This window comes from Erithacus rubecula (assembly GCF_903797595.1).
Source record: "Erithacus rubecula genome assembly, chromosome: 13".
In the NCBI taxonomy this organism is placed as follows: domain Eukaryota; kingdom Metazoa; phylum Chordata; class Aves; order Passeriformes; family Muscicapidae; genus Erithacus; species Erithacus rubecula.
In genome coordinates, this window is record NC_136665.1 from 18,015,280 (window position 1) to 18,034,703 (window position 19,424).

At 43.8% G+C, this 19,424-nt stretch overlaps 1 protein-coding gene and 1 long non-coding RNA gene across 3 annotated transcripts in view; one reads left to right on the forward strand and one right to left on the reverse strand.

The window, feature by feature from the left end:
* The window catches only part of LOC306807627, a 356,348-nt gene that overhangs the window by 118,256 nt on the left and 218,668 nt on the right, over nucleotides 1-19,424 (reverse strand). The gene's annotated exons all lie outside the window — the stretch shown is intronic.
* CHL1 (cell adhesion molecule L1 like) overlaps nucleotides 1-19,424 on the forward strand; it is a 120,650-nt gene that overhangs the window by 73,624 nt on the left and 27,602 nt on the right. For both annotated transcript variants that reach the window (XM_079317334.1, XM_079317335.1), the window contains 7 exons: nucleotides 4,869-4,991; nucleotides 5,659-5,829; nucleotides 7,551-7,598; nucleotides 9,369-9,489; nucleotides 11,795-11,979; nucleotides 17,450-17,581; nucleotides 18,108-18,245. In XM_079317334.1, coding sequence (XP_079173460.1) covers nucleotides 4,869-4,991; nucleotides 5,659-5,829; nucleotides 7,551-7,598; nucleotides 9,369-9,489; nucleotides 11,795-11,979; nucleotides 17,450-17,581; nucleotides 18,108-18,245 — 918 coding nt within the window. The remainder of the gene's footprint in view (nucleotides 1-4,868; nucleotides 4,992-5,658; nucleotides 5,830-7,550; nucleotides 7,599-9,368; nucleotides 9,490-11,794; nucleotides 11,980-17,449; nucleotides 17,582-18,107; nucleotides 18,246-19,424) is intronic.

Below are 19,424 nucleotides of genomic sequence, written 5' to 3' on the forward strand. Positions count from 1 at the left end.
AAATGTCAGCAGAAATGATCATTAAATCTCACCTACATAATGGAAATACCCCACCTCCCCTATGTAGGATGACATTGAGGAGAGGGGGAAGAATGGGCTCAGAGGATCTCGATGTGTTTGCAGCACCAACAAAGGCCAGATTGTTACAAGATACATTCAGCAGGAAGATGAATTTAAATGGTGAGAACACAGACTTCAGCTCCCCTCCTCCAGCATTTCGGGAATCTGCTGCTTGAATTAGTGAGCAGGCCCAATGCCAGGGGAAGGAGAAGAAGTACAATTTAAACTTCTTTAATTAACTGTGCTGTAAAAGACTCTTCATGGCAGACTGAGTTAAGATTTATGCTTGGTATTTCTAAAGCTGCTGCTCCAAAAGACCAGAGACCTGAAGATGGAAATATTGGCTGAATGTAAAATTTTCCTGTGGCAGGCTGTGCTCTGCCAGTGATGCTAGTGCAAGAATTCCCAGAGAAAGCCAGAGCTGAGTTAATATTCAAACACTGTGTGAACATCCTGAAATCAGTCAAAGATACTGAGCTGATAGTGAAGTAGGAGGTCTCAGTTTTGTGAAGGCTTTGGTGTAGCTTTATATAAGAGAAAAGAGAACAATTCACTCAGACTTTGTGATGGGAGTGAAATTTAACCCTTTTACCTCCTAAGCCAGTTACCTGCACCTATGGCAGCTTTTCTGACCACTTAAATCATTGGGCTCACTCTGATTCCTGCCTGTGGCCATCAGTTTGAAGATGATAACAGAGATTTACACAGAAAAAAAAGCTGTCACTGATTCCACATCCTCAGGAGAGACTGGAGCCCCAGCCACGCTCTTCCTGACAGCCAGGCCTTGCTAACTTTCTCAATTTAAGGCAGCAATTAAAAAATCCATAAACAAGCAGGGTCATATCTCATAAACAGTTCAAAGGCTGCAATGGAAATTACAGATTTAACTACTGCTGCTGCTCCATGGATCAGAATATCAATTGAGGCACAGAGATGAGCCCTGGAAACTTCCCAAACTTCAGTCAGTGCAGCTCAACATCAGGGACTGCAAGTTAGGGTTGAGATTTCTTAAAATGTTGGGCTGTTTGCTGTACAGGATACAGATCTGTGTGAAAATTCATAATTAAAAACTAATTTAAGTGTCTAAGGAGCTGGAAATTTTGAGGTTATAGAAAATTTTATTTTTTCAGCTTTGCCTCACTTTTACATTCTTTAAGGAATTATTTGCAAGGAAAAATATGGAACTGTCTAGGATGGATCAGGTTAAGCTCTCCTTTATTCCAGCACATCTTCAGTAGAATCCACAGGGAAGGTTACAAAACCAGACCTGGGTTTCAGTGATGCTTTTCTACAATAATTTCACAATGTATTTGCTAATTGCTGAATTACCATCCTGAATTCACTCCCATTTTACACCTGGTATGGGTAGAAACAAGAAACAGGGATCTCAAGGACAAGTTACCTGGAGAAATGCTTTTCCTTTGTTCAATTTTCTCAACACTTGACCCCAAAACATGTAAAATATCCTATGGACTGGGCTCCATTCTCACAGAAACTGGAATTAATTGCCATAATTGATACAGTTTTGGTGTGAAGTCACTGTAATTAGCAGTAGGACAAAAATTGAGCTGTAGGACAAGATGTCCTAAATGGATTCCTGAGTAAATCTAGAACAATGCTGGGGACTGGAGTTCCCAGCTCTGCTTGCTGCTTTTCTGATTTGCTAAATCAAATTAAGCCTTTTATTGCACTGTATTGTTCACCCTCCTGTTTGCTTAAGTAGAGAAATTGCATTTTCTGAAGGGATAAGGAGAGACTCAGGCTCCTTTCTGGATTTTCTCCCAGCCCCCCAAATTTGCCAGTGGTGCTTCAGCCTGGTCTCAAGCACAGCTCAGTCATTAAACTTTGAGTCACCCCAGGGATTAAGCAGATCCTGGCTCCTTGCACAAATGACCCTGGCCACTGATAATCTTCCATTTCCATGGTTCACAGACTGTCAGAGCAATTCAATTCTGGTTTTTGAGTGTAGCATTGACAGGAAAAAAAAACCCCTTGGTCAGTGAAGCCTTTCCCAGGAATATTTGAAGAGGTGTCCCAGTGGGATTTTAGGAGATTCTCCAAAGGTGGAGTTGAGAGGGCAGGTTTCCTTCTTCCCCATGGCTGTTCCACTCTCACCCCATTATCTGAGTGTGGTCAGAGCCCTCCTGGACTTTTTCAGAAATCCCTGTGCTGTGGGAATGTGGGGAGCAGCACCCAGAGCTGGATTCTCTGCCCCTCTCATCCCATCCTTGTGTTTCCATGGAATTATGACCTTACAGAGACATCAGCTGCATTTTCCAGGGCTGTGTGCTGCACTGAGACCTTCACACAACATGAAACACTTCCATGGCACAATTTATTTTGTGTGGTGCTGTGGAGCTTTAATTCAGCTCAGATAGTTTCTGTGATTGGCCACAAGTCAGTGGTGATTGATTCTGGAATATCCTCTAGTTTTTGCAGGAGATCTGCAAAAAAAAATCAAAATATTGCCTGCAGAGATGTCCTGAAGATTGATGTGCAAAAGGCAAAGTCTAATGTGACAGAAGCTTTTTATTTTTAATAAATCTGAATTCAGAAGCAGCTATTTTTTTCTAGTCTTTGAGACCAGTGGGACCCCAGCAAAAAAAAAATTATACTTGTCAGAAGTTTTGGCTCAGGAATTTATCATGAGTTTTCATCTCTTGTAAAGCTTCAAGGATTAACCCATTCAAATGTTGGGGATGAAAAATCAAAAGTTTTTCAATGCTTTTCGTGGTGAACTAAGCAAAAAGAAAAACAGCATGGAAAGACCCAAGTGCCCTGATCAGCTGTGGTGCAAGGATTTGTTGGAGGTGGAGGACACTGGGGGTCAAATTGCTGCTTCCCCCAGTGAAGTCCAGCTGCCAACATCTGGGCCCCATGTTGGAGATGAATATCTGTGCTGCCAGCTAATGACACCAGGGCTGTGGCTTGTCACTGTCTCCTGGTGGGACTCAGTAAATTTCTGTATAATTCTGTAATTACTGGCCACAGAAATTCACCGAGAAACCCAGTGGTTATGGCTGAGATATCAGAAATCCAGATTTAGTTCTGCTCAATGAGGCAAAAAATGGCTTTGAACAAGGGGTTCCAATGTCCTAAATAAGTGATCCCATATTAGTTCATTTGCTGATCTCATTAGTTTGGTCAGAAATCCCTTATACTTCACCTGATCCAGCTTATTTAAAGTTCTGCTGTGAGTGATGTGCTTTGGGGAATAAATAAGCTTTAGATCAAGAAATTGGCTTTTTCTTGCTGGAAAATATTCCAGCTCTGCAGTCAGCAGATGTATTTCCCAGGGCTGGAAGAGTGCAGGTTACTGGAGGTACTGGATATGAATATGAAGCTGATATGAATATGCAGCTCTTTTTTTTACCTGAAATTTCACCTACAGGGTGGGTGATGCTCATTAGCTGCATTTTGCCTCTCCTAAGAATTCCTAACCTATTAATAACCCTCCTGGAGATAAAATCTCTGCAGAGTCTGCATTCAGGCAATCAGCACTGGAGTGATTGCTGCTTTTCATGTTTGCTAATGCTGGGAAGTGTGAAGTGTCCTCAGAGTCCTGTCCCTGCTTTTCTCCCCCTCTCCTTTCCTGCACTGTGATGTTGCAGATTTCCCTGCTGGCCCACTGATGTCTGGAGGTGTGGAGCTGCTCTCAGAGCTCCCTGTCACAACCTGGAGCTCATGTTTGCTGTGCCACTATGCACAGCCAGGACCTTCTCCATCCTTTGCTGTTTAATTGCTGCTGGTTTTGCTGCCTGTTGCTGCTCTGAAGTGAAACTCTGGCCAGTTTGGACTTGCCTGCAATGAAAGCAGGAGGTGATGTCAGCCCTGAAACTGCCTTAGCTGGGTTCCTTCTAGGAGTGGTTCCATTTTGCAGGCTGGTTTCTCTGTGATCATCTCCCAGCTGAGCCTCCTTTGGTCTGGGGTGGGCTCCAGCTCTGCTCCCCATTTTCCCATCAGCTCCAGTGGCATTTTGGGCATTCAGATTTGCCCAGGTGTGCTAAGCATGGATCAGGTTTTGAACAAAGTGCTGGCATCAGGTGTTGTGGCTGATGAGACATTGATCCATTCAATTGGATTTGTGTTGAAGCCCAGCTAGAGCAGCCCTGGAGCTCTGTGCCTGTCCCTGCACCCTGAGCCTGCAGGAATCCATAGCTGGATTCAATGCCTGAGGAGGCAACAGAGGCTCCACAGCATCCTCCCTCTGCTCCTGGAGATGGAGCTGGGACAACTCCAGCCACGAGCCTGGGGTCTGTCCCCACCTGCAGGGACTTGCAGAACCTTGAGAACTGTGTTTTGTCCAAGCTTTCCAGAGCATTCCACGCTCCCAGGCTGGTTTCTGATCTCCTGGGAGCAGCTGGGGCTCTGTCAGTGCTCAGCCCTCTGTGCCTGGCTTGTCCTTGGGGACCCTGTGGCCTTGAGTGGTCCCTTCCAGACAGCACAAAGGAGCTAAAGAAAGTGTGTGAAAGGAACTGTGTTAAAATGAAGCCAAAGCAAAGCACAGGACATCACAAACAAGTGTTAAACATCCCCATTCAGTGCCTGGATTTGGATAGGATGCTCCAAGAACTCTGTGAATGAAAGGATTCCTATTCTGAGTGTCCCAGAACACAGGGATTTCCTGCCCTGAGTAAAACTCATCATTGCTCTGTGCCTCTGTGTAAATTAAAGTCAGTATTAAAGGCAGAGAATGCAAAGGATGATATAAAGGTAAATATTTTATTAAAACTGTATCAAGGGGAAAGCAAAAGGCAAAATTTCAAAAGGTACCAGTAAAAGAGGAACTTCTTTGCTTTTTTGTGCAGGTGTACCAAAATTCCCCAAAGAGAAAATCGAGCCTCTGGAAGTGGAGCATGGAGATTCTGTGATCCTGCACTGCAACCCCCCAAAAGGCATCCCCCCTTTGCACATCTACTGGATGAACATTGGTGAGTAAATGGTTTTTGCACAATTCATACCAGGGGGCTCAAAGTATTTCAGAGCAGTTTCATTGCAGAGTCATCATGGATAGGAATTACAGTTGTGCAAGTGCTTGGGAGAAATATCTGGATATTGAAGCACAAAATTTAAAAATGGAGGATGGAGATCTGGTTTTACATGACCCAAAGTTGAATTGTTGAGTGAATTGACACAGCATGTCATTAAATATGAGATATCAAATAATGTATATATTGGTGAGTCTCACAGTGATGAGGAGATAGGATATCACATGTCAATATGTTATTTCTAATCATCATTTTCCTCTTTCCATAAATTGATGATTGATTCATGATACCAAGGGAAAAACAATCCCCAGGTTTATATAATTAGTTCTTTGTGGGTTTCTGTCCTTTTATTCTGCAACGTTCGTGTTCTGCGGGAATTTTTAATAGCAAATTAATTCTGTTTTCTAATTACCAATTTTTCTTTATCAGTTATATAGCTACATTTTTTATACAAAAAATATTTTTTACCACTTGTATACTGAATATTAGTAACTAACCCACTGTGGCTGGATTTCCCAGCTTTCCTGCTTCAGAGTTTCATCCTCTGTCAGTATCTGGAAGGTTTCCCACACTGGGACCATCCCACCTCACAATTCCTTTCCCTTGCCAGATCTGCAGCACATCCCACAGGACGAGAGGGTCTCCATGAGCCTGAAGGGGGATCTCTACTTTGCCAACGTGGAGGAGAGTGACAGCAGGAGTGACTATTGCTGCTTTGCAGCTTTCCCCAGGCTCAGGACCATCGTGCAGAAAATGCCCATGACGCTGAAGGTTTCTCGCTGTGAGTGTGGGCTGAGCCCCCCAGGCAGCAGTGCATGCACATGTGTGCCCTGCCTCTCTCAACAATCTTGCTGGGGTTTATTTCCTGCTTTATTAACTCGTTTTTGGGGTTGGATTTTGATGAGAAAAGCTCCTTGCTCTGTTCTAGGTAGCCTTTGTAGGGAATTGGTTTTTGCTGTCCCATCTGGGTGGCCAGGAGATGATGCCTTGGGCAGGGGCTAGACAAGATTGGGAGAATAAAATGGGAATTTATTGAAGGTTTTGATAGGTGCTCCTTGGGCAGTCAGAAGCCTCCAAGGATGGACACCCAAGCTGGACAATGGTCACAAGTTTTTCAGACAATTATAAGTTTGGTTCATTTACATATCAGGGGTTAATCCTCCAGTTACAGCTTCAGGTAATGGAGTCATTTACCCCAAATTGGCTCTCCCCAGCTCACTTTTCTTTACATCTTTCTGTGTCTTAGACAGTCCTTGATTCCCAGGTCTGGAGAGGAATTTTTGTGTGTGACCAAAACAAGAGAACAGTAGCCAGCACTGAATATGGAATTTAGAGTTTTACACTAAAACAGTGCAGGATTTGAAAAATATAAAAGCTGAAATCTTAGGGTATCACAATCAGACCCCAAAAGTCCCCTGTGTCTCCTCCTTCTGTCCCCACAGTGAAAGCCAAGGATGCATTAGGGAAATCTGCTCTTCAGTCCGGCAGGTCCCCAAGGACAGAACTTCACTGGGTTTGGGGATTTTGTGGCCACCTCCTTGCTGGGCATGGCCTGGTTTGGTCCAGCTGCAGCAGTGAGGTTGGAAGGATGATGTGTTCCAGGATTTTCCAGGCAGCCTGGAGCATCAGAAACACAAGGGGTGTTTGTATGTAAAATAAGATTTCAGTTGTTCCTTAAGACTTCTGGTCTTTCGGGGCTACAGAAAGTCAAGGAGAATTTTGTCTTCATGAAGGAAAGCTTCATGTTTAATATGTAATTTTTTGAGATTTTTCTTGTTAGGATAAAAATATAAAGGATTAATAGTGTCTTTGTGTGTTTTAATGCTTGCTTAGACCATATCTCAGGCTAGTAATTGTGAGAAAAACATCCAAATTAAATGTTGCTCTCTGTGGCTTTTCAAATAGGTTCAATCCCCCACACATGCACACAGAGATTAGAGAAAAACTAGATGGGTTTTGGCTGCTGGTAGCCCTGGAAGTGGCCCAAAAAACCACTTCAGTGTGTCCATCTTGTCACCAAAGCCACAGGACTTGGGCCAGGAAAAGATGAGAGGCATGAACTGAAAGGATTCTCTAAACTCAGCTGGACATTGCCCACTGCACTGTGTGCCAAGTGCCTGTGAGGGACTGCATTAAAAATAAATAGAAAAATAAAAAATAAGAAACAAGAGCACGGATACGTTTTTAACATTTGTCTTTGTGGATACTTAGTGCTGTTTATCACTGTACACAGCAAGGATGAAATGCTGATTATATCACCCATGAAGTATTTCTCAGAATGACACAAATCTTTAAAGCATTTTCATTGTTTGTTTTTTTTTTTTTTTTTTTTTTGTCAAAACTCTGTTGCTCATCTGTTGCTGTCCTTTATATTTTTCATCCTTTCTTTCTTTTGGGGCAGAAATTGGGAGGTTGGGGAGGGGCATTTTGTTTTGGTTGGATTTATTTTGATTCTGTCTCAACCCTGCATGTCTGTTTGGTTGTCATTTTTATTTATTTCAGTAAAGCATGCTAATGACTCAGGCTCACCTAACGCTGCTGTTACTAAGGGTGAGTTGAATGCATCTGTTTTTAGCCTTTGGACTGAGACTCCACCAGCTGAGGTGAAATGGGAGCTGCACACAAAAACACATCACAAAAGCCCCTTGATTGTGATGGGATGGATTTAAGCAGTGCAAGGAGCACAATTGGCTCATCTTGTCGTTTCTGAGAGCAGTCTGCAGGGTTTTTAATAAAAAAGGGCTGTTTTTTTTACTTGAGAAAGGATCATTCATGCTTTGTAAAGAGGTGGAAGTGAGGACATTGATGTCCTGGGTTTCTCCTGTTATCAATTCAGAGCAGGAGCCAGAGCTGGATGCTCCAAATCTTTCCCTGGCAGTTAAGAGAAGTCTGGGATAAGACAGCCAAGGTTTGACACCACAAATTCGTGTCCCAGGGCTCACCCTGGGGCTGCCTTGCTCCAGGAGGAGCTCAGGGTGTGGATTTGTGGAGTTTGGGTGCCCATCCCCTCACCTAGATGGAGGTGCCCTGTGTGTCACAGGTGACACTCCAGCAAAGCTCTTCTCATCCTGTCATTCCCATCTCCCACTGCTCTGCCTCTCTGTGGAGCAGATCCTGGAAATACCCTGCTCTCCATGCAGGCTGCAATTCTCCACCTGCTTCCTTTAGTTTCAAATATATGAAATTTAGAGTTGGTAACTATTGACTCTTCATTTCTTTAGTTAAATATTTTTTTCTTCTTTTTTTTTTTTTTTTTTTAAATTTTTATTTTTCCCAGTTTTAACCTCCTCTAGAAGTTGTTTTTTGGGGTTTTTTTTGCTAGACAAGCTCTGAGTTTTCTGAAAAAGGGAGTTATCCTGGAGTGCTTTGGGATGGATAACTCAGAGCACTCCTCACTCCTCTGCCTTTGCCCGTGGGGCTGAGCCCTGGCAGCAGGACAGGCAGGGTTTGTGCACCTCCCTGCCCCTCCAGAAGCAATTTTTCCCTGGAGGGGATGTCTGAACTCGTGCTGGGAAGGGGCCTGGCTGCCTTTGGCAGATGGGAAATGTGTGAGTGTGACCAGAGGCACCAGCATGGTCTGCAGCAGCTCAGAGCACTCGTGACACAGATCTGCAGAGACACAGAGCAAGGGGAAATTAAAATTAAAAATGAGAAAATGGTGCAGGGAGATCTATGTGGTCTTTTACCAAATCATCCATAACTGGCTATTTTTTAAGAACTAGCACCATTTGGGGACTGATTCATTAGTGTGCTAATTGTTATGATGGTGATAACTGGGCAGCCACTGAACCCTGCATTTCTCATCCTAAAACCCTTGTTTGGCAGGCTGGAACAAATGGGCTCTTGGAATCAAAAGCAGGTCAATCTTGTTTTATTATTTTTACAGTCTTCCTTGCAGATTGTATGTCCATTACTGTAGATTTAATAATTGGAAGCAGGAGGGACAATTCTGTGGGGTTTCACCTGGGGTTTGAAAGATAATGGAGCCAGTGCAGAAGAAAGGTGGTGTGAACCTGAAGGTCAGGAATTGAGAAGATCAGAGAGCCTGGGGGGTGATAGGAAGGGTCAGTGCTTGGAAAACAGGATAAAAAACTGTTGGAAAAGGAGTTTCCCAGCATTTCTGCCTGTTGATATCACTGTAACTCCCTTCTGACTGTATCAGGGGAAATCAGGGTTCCTGGTTTAGTCTCAGAATGGATAAATAAAAAAGAAAATGCACAAATTGATGTCAGAAACCTTCTGGCAGCAGTGATGTTTGTGGCATTATTGAAGAATATCCGAGATTTCCCCCCCTAACTTCTGTTTTATTTTATCTTTCAGCGAATTTTATCAAGGAAAGGAAACCCAAACTGCTGATCCCTCCTGAATCTGCTGGCAGTAGCTCATCAGTCACTGTCATCAAGGGAGGTGTCCTGCTCCTCGAGTGTATTGCTGAAGGGCTGTGAGTAATGAAAATGCTGAGCAAACTTAATCACCTTTGGAGGTAGAAATGAGCAAAGGAAAAGGGACATTGCAAATTATGCAAGTTTTAAATGGAACTCCCTGTGCAGAGCTTTTTGTTGGCTGTAAAGCAGCACAGAGTGCAGGCAGCAGTGGTGTGTTGGTATTGCTGTAGCTTGTGAACAATAATTAAAACCATAGTGTGGTAAGTATGGAATATTTTTTTTATTGTTGTATTTAAAAATTGAATTTTTTTTTCAGGAGTGCTGCTTTTGAGATGTTGAGAAACTAAATAATGTCAGCATCAGCTTCGGTGCTTTTGTTCACAACCTGCAACTTTTTTTTCTGGTTTTGCCAATTCATTTTTCTTCAATGCTCAAAATTTAATTATAATTTTACATCCTCACAGGGAAGAGTTTTTTCCTAAAAAAAACCCCTCTAAATCCCCTCTAAATCTTCTCTCAGCTTGAATCCATTCCCCCTTGTCCTGCCACTCCAAGCTCTTCTAAATAATCTCTCTCCACCTTGCTGACTCCCTTTAGATAGGGAAAGGTTAAAATAACTGCTTTATGCTGGGAAATCAAGACAATTTTGTCCTTGTAATGAGCACAGGACAAAATAAGGACAAGTAAGGAAAAAAAGGGGAAACAAATCTTGAGTGCCACCCTGACAAGGAGCTGGTTCCCTTCCCAGCTCTCCCAGTTTCCCAGTTTGTCCTTCCCAGTGCAAAAGCTGAGCTGCCCCCAGAGAATCAGAGAATTTGTGCACCCAGCAAAGCCCCAGAGAAAGCAGAATTCCTTCTGGTTAGGCTGGGACTGAGCTTTGTGTAGGGCAGAGCTTTAAATCACCTGGTGCTGGACTGGAGCTGCAGACTCTGCTTCACACAGAGATAATTCCTATTAAAGGCTCTGCAATTATATTCCCTCCATAAAATTCCAAAGTCAGGATGTTTATCTGCCTGCACATGTTCAGGGCATTTTGTTTTTTTGCACATGGGCTTGAAAGGGCATTGCTGGTGGAAGCTGGCAGGGAGTGGAGTTGGCATTCCCAAAAGGAGGTGAATTATTTGTCTCTGTTGGAGTCACTCCAGGGATCTGCAGTGAGTTTTGCTTCCCTCTTGCAACATTTCCTTGTCTAATTCACTCCCCACCAAGTGGATCTGTCAGCTCACAAACCCCCCCAAAGCCACAACTCTGATTTTAGAGGGTTTTCAAGGGGTTTTAATAGGGGAATCACTTTGGGAATACTCAAATATGAATTTTGATGTGCAAGCGTGAATATCATATAAAGAAGAGATGGAAAAGTCCTTCTGTCCCTTTGGAAAAAGATAAAAAGGAAGAAATATTTTTGTTTCACTCAAAATTTTCCAGAAATTTCTTTAGAAAATTAATTTTTCAAACAAATTTTATTTTTTTTTAAGCAGTCACTTTTGAAAGAACACAAAGTGAATCTTTGGCTTATCACCAAGCACAACTTCTCATCAAAATCCTTCAAAAATGCAACTTTTAGAGTAAAGCATTACTTTTCTTTGCTAAAATTCCCATTTTCAGCAGAAACATGATCAGCCATGCCTACATCTCTGCCAATCCATCCTGCCAAATGGCCACAGACCATGGAAGTGCATTTCAAGGAGCTCAGATCAGGGGCAGCTGACTGCAAATCAGGGAATTCAGTTTCCAATCTGTCATTTCATCAAGATTTATCCCCTGAGCAGTGGCAGTGTCAGGAGGGCACAGCCCCAGAGCTGGCTTTGGGGCAGGAGGGGGGTGAGGGAATAATGGGATATTTGCAGGGCTGTGCTCAGAGCTGGGGAACAGCAGAATTTTTGGGTTCCTGGGCAGGAGCCAGGGGCACAGATGGGCACAGCAGGCAGCAGCTCTGGCACTGGGGCCACGTCTCCTGTGCTGTGTTGGGGTGGCCACAGCACCTGTCCCCAGTTCTGTCACTCCTGGCTTTTTCTAAGGATGGGAAGAGCATTTCAGCCACCTCCAAGGAGGGAGTTTGGCCCTCCCTGGCTGTCCCCAGGTGCCCTTTGGAATGAGCCTCATTCCCTTTGCTGCATCCAAGGAATGCAGCTTTGCCCTGGTGGAAATCCCACAATCAGGGGCTGTGCAGAACAAGGGGCACTAGAGCAGCTGTACAGTAAAACCCTTAGTTAGCCCCAAAATTTTCAGTTTAAAAAGCTCAAAAATCCTCTAAAAACACCTCCCAAACCCCAGGTGTGACTCCAGCAGCTCTGCCACGTGAAGCATCAAAACATTTTTTGCATTCCACTCAAAAATCTTTTTTTGTTCATTTGTTCTCAGCCCAACTCCTCATCTCAGCTGGGTGAAGATCACAGGAAACATGCCCAAGGATGAGCCAGAGACAGAGAATTTTGGGAAGACCCTGAAGATTGACCAAGTGACAGCAGCAGATGAGGGGACATACCAGTGCACAGCCAGCAACCCCCTGGGCAGGGCCAGGCACGAGTTCCACGTGCATGTGGAAGGTACTCAGTACTCTTTATAAAATTATTGCTTTGGGATAAAAACTTGGGAAAAGCAACTCCTCCAATTTGTTCCAACCTTTTGGATTTGGGAAGGTTTGCACCAAGCAGCACCTCTAAAACAACAAAAAAATACAATTAATGTTTTTTTTTTTTTTTTTTTTCTCTGAACCATGAAGGCCTGGGAACAGCATAAATATGTGAGCAGGTTCAATACTCTAAAGATGGGAAGGAGTCAAGCAGAGATATTGATGAAATGTCTTGTACTAAGCTGAACGCCAGACAAAAAGATCTAATTATTCTTTTTGCTCTTTAAAAACTGCAAAAATGGCTGTACTGGGCTGGATCAGAGAGACATTTAGGTCAAATTTCACTAATTTTCTTTGCTTCAAAAGTGGGCTCTCAGATTTTCACAGTGGGCTGTGAAAATTCAGTGAACAGACAAGGGACCATCCCTTGCCTCCTTCACCTGTTCTCATTTTTGTGTAGGCACAACCTGAGCTGGGAGTGTTTTCTCTAATCCCTGGAAGAATCATAAAACCTGTGAAACAAAGTTAAAATATGTTTTCTATTATTTTTAGCAGTTAAAAAATGGAAATATGACTGGTTTTGTCACTTTTTTCCCTTCTCCTCCCCAAACCCCAAGGTGAGCATCAGGTGATTCCCTTTCCCAGGACCCAGCAGAGCTGAGGAGTCACTGCAGAGCCCAGAACTTTCTCTGCCACTTTCTCTGAGAATCCTGAGGCCCAGCTCAAAAACCTGATGAAAAATGCTCCAACCTCAGCTCTGCACTTAAAAAATAAAATAAATCCTTGGCAGCTTTACCCTGTTAGAATCTTCCAAGTGCTTCATTTCCATCAGAGCTCCTCACCCCTCTGTGCTCACTGGTTTTCTGGTGGGAAAAAAGCACTTTGAGCTCCCTGCTCTGTTTTTGCTCAGCAGCAAAAGATTTTCCTCTGATGAGTCCTCTCCACTCACTCAACCCAAATTTGTCTCCTCCTGCCCTTGCTGGAAGTGTGGCAGAGGAGGATCCCAGGGCATGGCAAGTTCTCAGCTGTGGTGGAGGGGAAGTGCTGACTCCTAGAAATCCTTCCAGATGGTTTGGAGCATCTCTGCTGTAGCAGAATATTTTAACAATCTGGCTATGATTTTTCTCGGCTGCAAAAATCGATTTCCTTCAAAGAAATTGCAGGAGCTGCAAAAACTAAAATACCAGAGAAATAACATTAATTTAGCAGTTTAGGATATTGACCTTCTTCTCCAAGAGTTTCCAGAGGAAGGAAAACTTCCTGGCAAAGTTATTCATGCTTATTAACAAACAAATGCTTAGAAAAAGAGAAAAGAAGGAAATAATCCCACTCCAGTGTAAAAAAATAATTTTCCAGTTGCTGTTAAATCCATTTTCCATGTGTGTAACTAATGGTGCCTGTCAGCAGCAGGGATTCTTCCTGTCAGGAGTCACCTCACATGCAGGGTACAAGGTAAACCTGAGCCCAAACTCTGCTGTCTTCTCCAATTTGGGAGCAGCAGATGTGGCTGGTGTTAGCCACAGGTTCATCATTCCTGCAGGAGTCCTGGGAGAACTCTCAAGGGCACATCCTCAGCATCCATGTCAGGCTTCAGGGAGATTGTGCTGATTTTGGGCTCCTCACAGCTGACAGGTTCCTCTCACAGGATGCATGCAGGGAGAAGAAAATTAAATATGAAAAAAAAAAGTTTCTGCTGTTAACCTTCAGTGATCCTCAGTGGAGTGCTGGGGTGTAAATCTGGAATTTTTTCTGCCACTGTGCCACGTTTTCTCTTCTTCTTCCTGGTATTTGAGGACCACAGACTTACACCCCACCCTTCTAAATACCAGTTTTAATGATATTTGCATGCAGCCCACTTGCTAATCCTACTGAGCATGAGGGCAAAGATTCAGGCAATCATTACCAAGCATGTGAAAATATTCAGCAAGCAAATTGCTTGACTGTTTGAGCATTTTAATCTCTCTTTGCAAGGGAAGATGTAGCCTGGAATACCTGAGCAGACACAAAAGCCCTAGTGTTGTTATTAAATCAGAGAGAATTTTTTTTTTTTTTAATAGCCAAGCAGGCCCACAAATTATTTTGACTTTAAGTGTTTATTTGTTTGTTGTTTGTAGTTCATCAAACTCGACAGAAAATGAACATAAATCCCCCAAATCTTGCAGGATCATCATGATTTAAGGTTACTTTGATCTCTGTTGAGGCTTCTAGGTGGGGTTTAATAGAAATAATTGTTACAATATCATGATTAATTATAGTAATAATGTAATAGCTAAGGGCCTTTGCAGTTATATCTCATAATACTTTTATTACTCAGCCAGAGCAAAAGAAAAGAGATTAAATTAATGGGAAGCAGAGGCAGAACTGGATGTTTTAATCAGGCACAAACTTTCTGTTCCACTGGAAAATTGCTCCAACAGGGATGCAGAGCCCAGGGTGGTAACAGCAGCTGCTGCTGGCCCTGGAGTGGGATGGATTCCCTGCCTTTGGGAGGATGGGAGGAGAGTTTGAAGCAAACTTGACAAATTGGGAAAGCAGTGTGGGATGAAAAAGATGGGCTTCAGTGAGCACAAGGGCAGAGCAATTCTCAGCAGGCAGCACTAATTGGCTTCATCAGCACAGGCTGGGAAATGCCTGGGTGGGTTTACTGGGAGAATCCACTGGATGGCAAGAGGAGCATCACTGGGAAGTGTTAGTCTGGCAGAAAAGGCAAAAATCATCCTGGAAAAGAGAAAAAAAAAGTGTTGTAAGAGACTGCTGAGAACTGAGAAGGGCTCATCTAAAGAAAGCAGATTTACAGCTTCACCTTCTTCAGGAAAGGTCAGAAGGCAGCAGGGGTGGTCACAGAGCTCAAAGTCATGGCATTTGGGGGGAAAAATGTGGATATCTTTAATTTAGGATAAATTGCACAACAGCCTTCAGAGGAATGGAAGCCTCTCCACAAAGTTCCCTGGGGATGATGATGGAAGGTAGGGGAGAGTTAAACTGCAGCAAGACTGGTTAGAAGTTCCAAATTAGTTTTATTCATGGGGAAAACACAATGGGAGAGGCTGAGGGGAAGGTTTGGATCCTTTGTGGATGTTTTAGATGCAGATGATCCTGCCCTGCTGGAGATTCCCATTTTGGATCACTTTTCATTTCTAGATCTGTCAGTATTTCCTATAAGGACATAAATCAATCAGGAGAAAGAAATTGATAACTCTGGTCAGGAAGAATGAATATCTGTGAAATATTTGCCATTCCAGATTAACTATTTGATTATCCAACCCCTGGATTTTGTAGTTGCTGAAAGGGATGTGTATATTTTGTTATATTTTGTATACTTTAAGCAGTATAACACATCTGGCACGTGGAAAAGAGGTTCTCCAGCCTTTCTGTGAAACTGCATTTCACACCTGGCAAAATCTCATTGCCTTCACAGCCTCTTCACTTCCCTGGAGCACCAAATCCTGTCTCAGTTTGGGGCAGATTTAGAGGAAAAATTCCAAACCGACAATTTAATCAGGGCTGCTACAAACCTTTTCACCTCACTGCCTCTGACTCATCTTTTCCTGATGAAACCATGGTGTATATGAGAAGGAAAAATGTCTGCAAAATCAAAATATTCTGGTGTTTGCAGCATTTTTTTTCCTGGAGACAAATACCAGGAAACTTAACAGATGTGGTCATGTCACTGTGGGATGTGAACAGCACTGAGTGAGGATGTCGGTAGAAGAATCCCTGCTGTGTGAAGGAAATGGGATGATTTTACCATTTTAAATAAGCTTTAGTGGCTTGAATTTGATTTGAGTTTTTCTATGTTAATTAAACCATTCCTGGGTGCTTTCCTGTGGGAATGCTGGTCTGGGTGGGGAAATGCATCACACTTTAGGGATGTTTTTTTTTAAAAATACCCCTGTGAATGTGAGCAGTGATGTTTTGCTTCAGCATATCTCACTGATAACATCTGTTGCTGTATTACCAGGCAACAGCTCTGCTAATCTTCAAAGCATTTTATGAGCATTTACTAATGAATCCTCACGTTTTCCCTACATTAACTCACCTTATTAATAGGGAAAGAGGCCCCATGATCTTCCCAGCACTTGCAGAAGAGGCAGTGTCAGGTCTGGTGTTAAAATCTCTAAATTTGGTGCTGTTCAAGGGGAAATGATGAATTCAAGGCTGTGTTTTGGGTTGAGGCTGCCCACTAAAGGCTCAGGGAGCTGTGTTCAGGCAATGAATTAAGCATTTATGAGCTAAATTCTCTTTTTCTTCCCTTCATTCCCTTCCCTCATTATGAATGTCTATTCCCAAGGAGGTTTGGGTACCTGATGCTCAGGGGTTGCTCTGCAGAGAGGAGTTTTCCCAAATCTTCTTGGAATAGTGGGGAAGGAGAGCACAGGGAATGCAGCAGCACAAGGCTGCTCCTCTACCACCACCCTGTGGGCACCCAAACCTCTCATCCCCAGTGCTGAGAGAATGTTTTACCATTCCCAAATGTTTTATGGATCAGCCTCTGCTCTGAAAAGCAGGAAATCAATGTGAGGGTGCATTTCCACAGCACAGGGAGAGGGACAGGTGGATCAGGAAAGGTGATGGAGCCATTGCTCGTGCCCAGGGAAGGGGATTTGAGCTGGATGGATATCCACACCTTGTTTGTCTTGCTGAAATAGCCTCACCCTAATTCATAAATCACAAATCTGAGGGTCCTTGTGGAATTGCTGAGCCATTCCCTCCTTCCCAGCCTCTCCCCTCCCCTGTGCATTTGTGTCTCTTCCTGCACCCTGCCTGGCACTCACCAAGCCTGCAGGACAGGGATGGCATGACCTGGTGCATGTTTTATTTTATATTACTTTTTAATATATTTATTTTATAAAGTGATTTTACCTTTCCTTTAGAAGGAATCCAGCTCAGCAGTGGGATGGGCTGTGAGCAGGGGCTGGGAAGTGTTGGTGGTGTTTGCCATCTCCTGGAGAATCCCAGCAACAGCAGAGCCACAGGGCTGTGATTGTGATGCCTGAGGATTTCAGCTTTTATATTTTCATGTGTTTGTAATCCTGCAGTTCTTTAGTGTATCACTCCAAACTCCATATCCAGTGCTGGCTGCTGCTCTCCCATTTTGGGCAGACACAACAATTCCTCTCCAGGCTGGAATCAAGGACACCTCACTGCCTCAGGCCCAGAGATGGGAACAAAAGTGATTGAGGGGAGCAAACTTGGGGCAAATGACTTCATTACCTGCAGCTGTAATTGGGAGATTAATCCCTAAAATGCAAATTGACCAAACTTATCAAAGTGTGAAAACCTGTGACCTGTGGTACATTTTGGGTGCAGCCCCTGGGGGGGGGCTTCATCTGCCCAAAATACACCTGAAGGCTCTTCAAAAATATAACAGCTTTTTATTCCTTTAATTTTGTCTGGCCACTGCTTTTATGTTTTTATGATCCCTGTTGTGTCTGTTTCCCCAGAGCCCCCCCAGTGGCTGAAGAAGCCCCAGGGTGGGGTGTACAGCGTGGGCACAAACCTGGTGCTGCTGTGTGAGGCCATTGGCAGCCCCGAGCCCAGCATCCAGTGGAAGCTCAATGGGATGCCCATCGATGGTAGGTGCAGGGGATGTGCCTCAATCACCCACTTGGAGGGGACCCACAAGTCTCAACATGCTGAGTGATTGTGTGATTTGGCACCTCTTTAGATATGAACGGCTTATTTACTTAAATAACTCATATTTAAATAGAATTCTTGAAGAGGGTGGTGGTGAGCAGTGATACCTCTGCCTCACCTGTAATTTTCTCCCATCTTTGGGGATCTGGAGGAGTACAAGGCTCCTTTGTGCTTCTGAGCAAGCCCAAGTGGCTGGGGAGCACTGGTGTAGCAGTATTATTATTTATTATTATTATTGTTATCATTTTAAAAGGTCTCTGTGGGGAATTTACTGGAATTTGGTGCTCTGGAGCACTTTCCTCAGGTCATGGGGCTGCTGGAAGGCAGAGCTCTGGATCTCACCTGCTGGGCAAAGTCTTGGTTGGATTCTCACGATGTTCTTCGGCTTCCAAGCAGCGAGGAGAGCCTGGGAGCTCCCCATCTGGAATTCCTCCATCTCCTGACACAATCTGGTGTTTTTTCCAGGCAGGACCTTCCGAGGGAGAATCTCCACCAGGGAGATCAGCCTGACCAACCTGCAGCTGCAGGACAGTGCCGTGTTCCAGTGCGAGGCCACCAACAAGCACGGCACCATCCTGGCCAGCGCCAACGTCAACGTGCTCAGTGAGTGCCCGGGCTTGGGGCAGTGTGGGGGCTCTGCCCCACTTCACTCTGCTTGTCTCAGTCTCTTCTGCCTTCACTCAGAGCCAGGATTGACAAATGCACGATGGAAATGGATAGTCTCATGGTCAGGCTTGGTTGTTTATTGAATCTTATCTAAAGTATAGAAAGTTCAGCAGCTCTTCCAGTTACCTGCTAGAAGCAAAGATCCATTTCTACAAGGTCTCTTAAAGCTAAACACTCCTATTGAGAATTAACACCTATATTATTTATCCTTTTGACCCAATTCCCATGGCCTGTAGTGTGACACTGACCAACCAGAAATACTACTTGAAAGCCATGAAGAAGGAAAATGAACACCCAAAGAGGCACCACCCAAAATCCTCCATCTTGTCCTATTACCTATCACTATTCTATAAAAACCTCAAATTTAAAACCCTTCACCGTGTGAAATCACACACTTCTATTTAACTGCACACCCATGACTTTATCACTCATATTTATAAACCATCTCCAAGGCTTCAGGTCTAAAGCAGTGCTTTCCAGGGGGTCAGTGCCAGACACAAAGATCAAAAACCCAGGTTTTTGGGATCCAGCATGGGCTGTCCCTTCCCAGAGATCACATCCAGAAACACCAGGCTGAATTCTCACAGGAATCTCATGGTTCCTTTGGGCTGACCCCAGATTTTAAGAAATATTGTCCAAATTTGTGCCACAGGTTTTATCATGGGCAGTGTTATGTGCTTAGCACAGACACTCCTGAGCTTTGATAGATTTTAGAAACGTGGTTATATTGGGCTCAAAAATGTAAATTCAAACACAGTGAAACCACTGGTGGTTGAATTGTGACCACAACGCTGGTTTTGAATTATTAAGTGTGTCTTTAATCTTTGATTTCAGTTGTGATACTCAGTCTATTCTTTGAAGAAAAGGAGTGAGGGGAATTTATTGAATAAAAACCATCTCCAGAGGCAGCAGAGCTGAATCTGTTTTCTCTCCTGGATGTTTCAATTTTTGCCATGTCCAGCAGTAAACCCCTGTTATCTCTGAGAGCTCAGCTGCTCAGTGCAGCTCTTCCAAAGAGCTGTGAAATTCCCATTAAACACCTCTCACCCTTGCTGGGAGAGGGGAGGATGCTGGGCCAATATTTATATTCCTAGCTCTGAAATGCAGTGCTGCTCA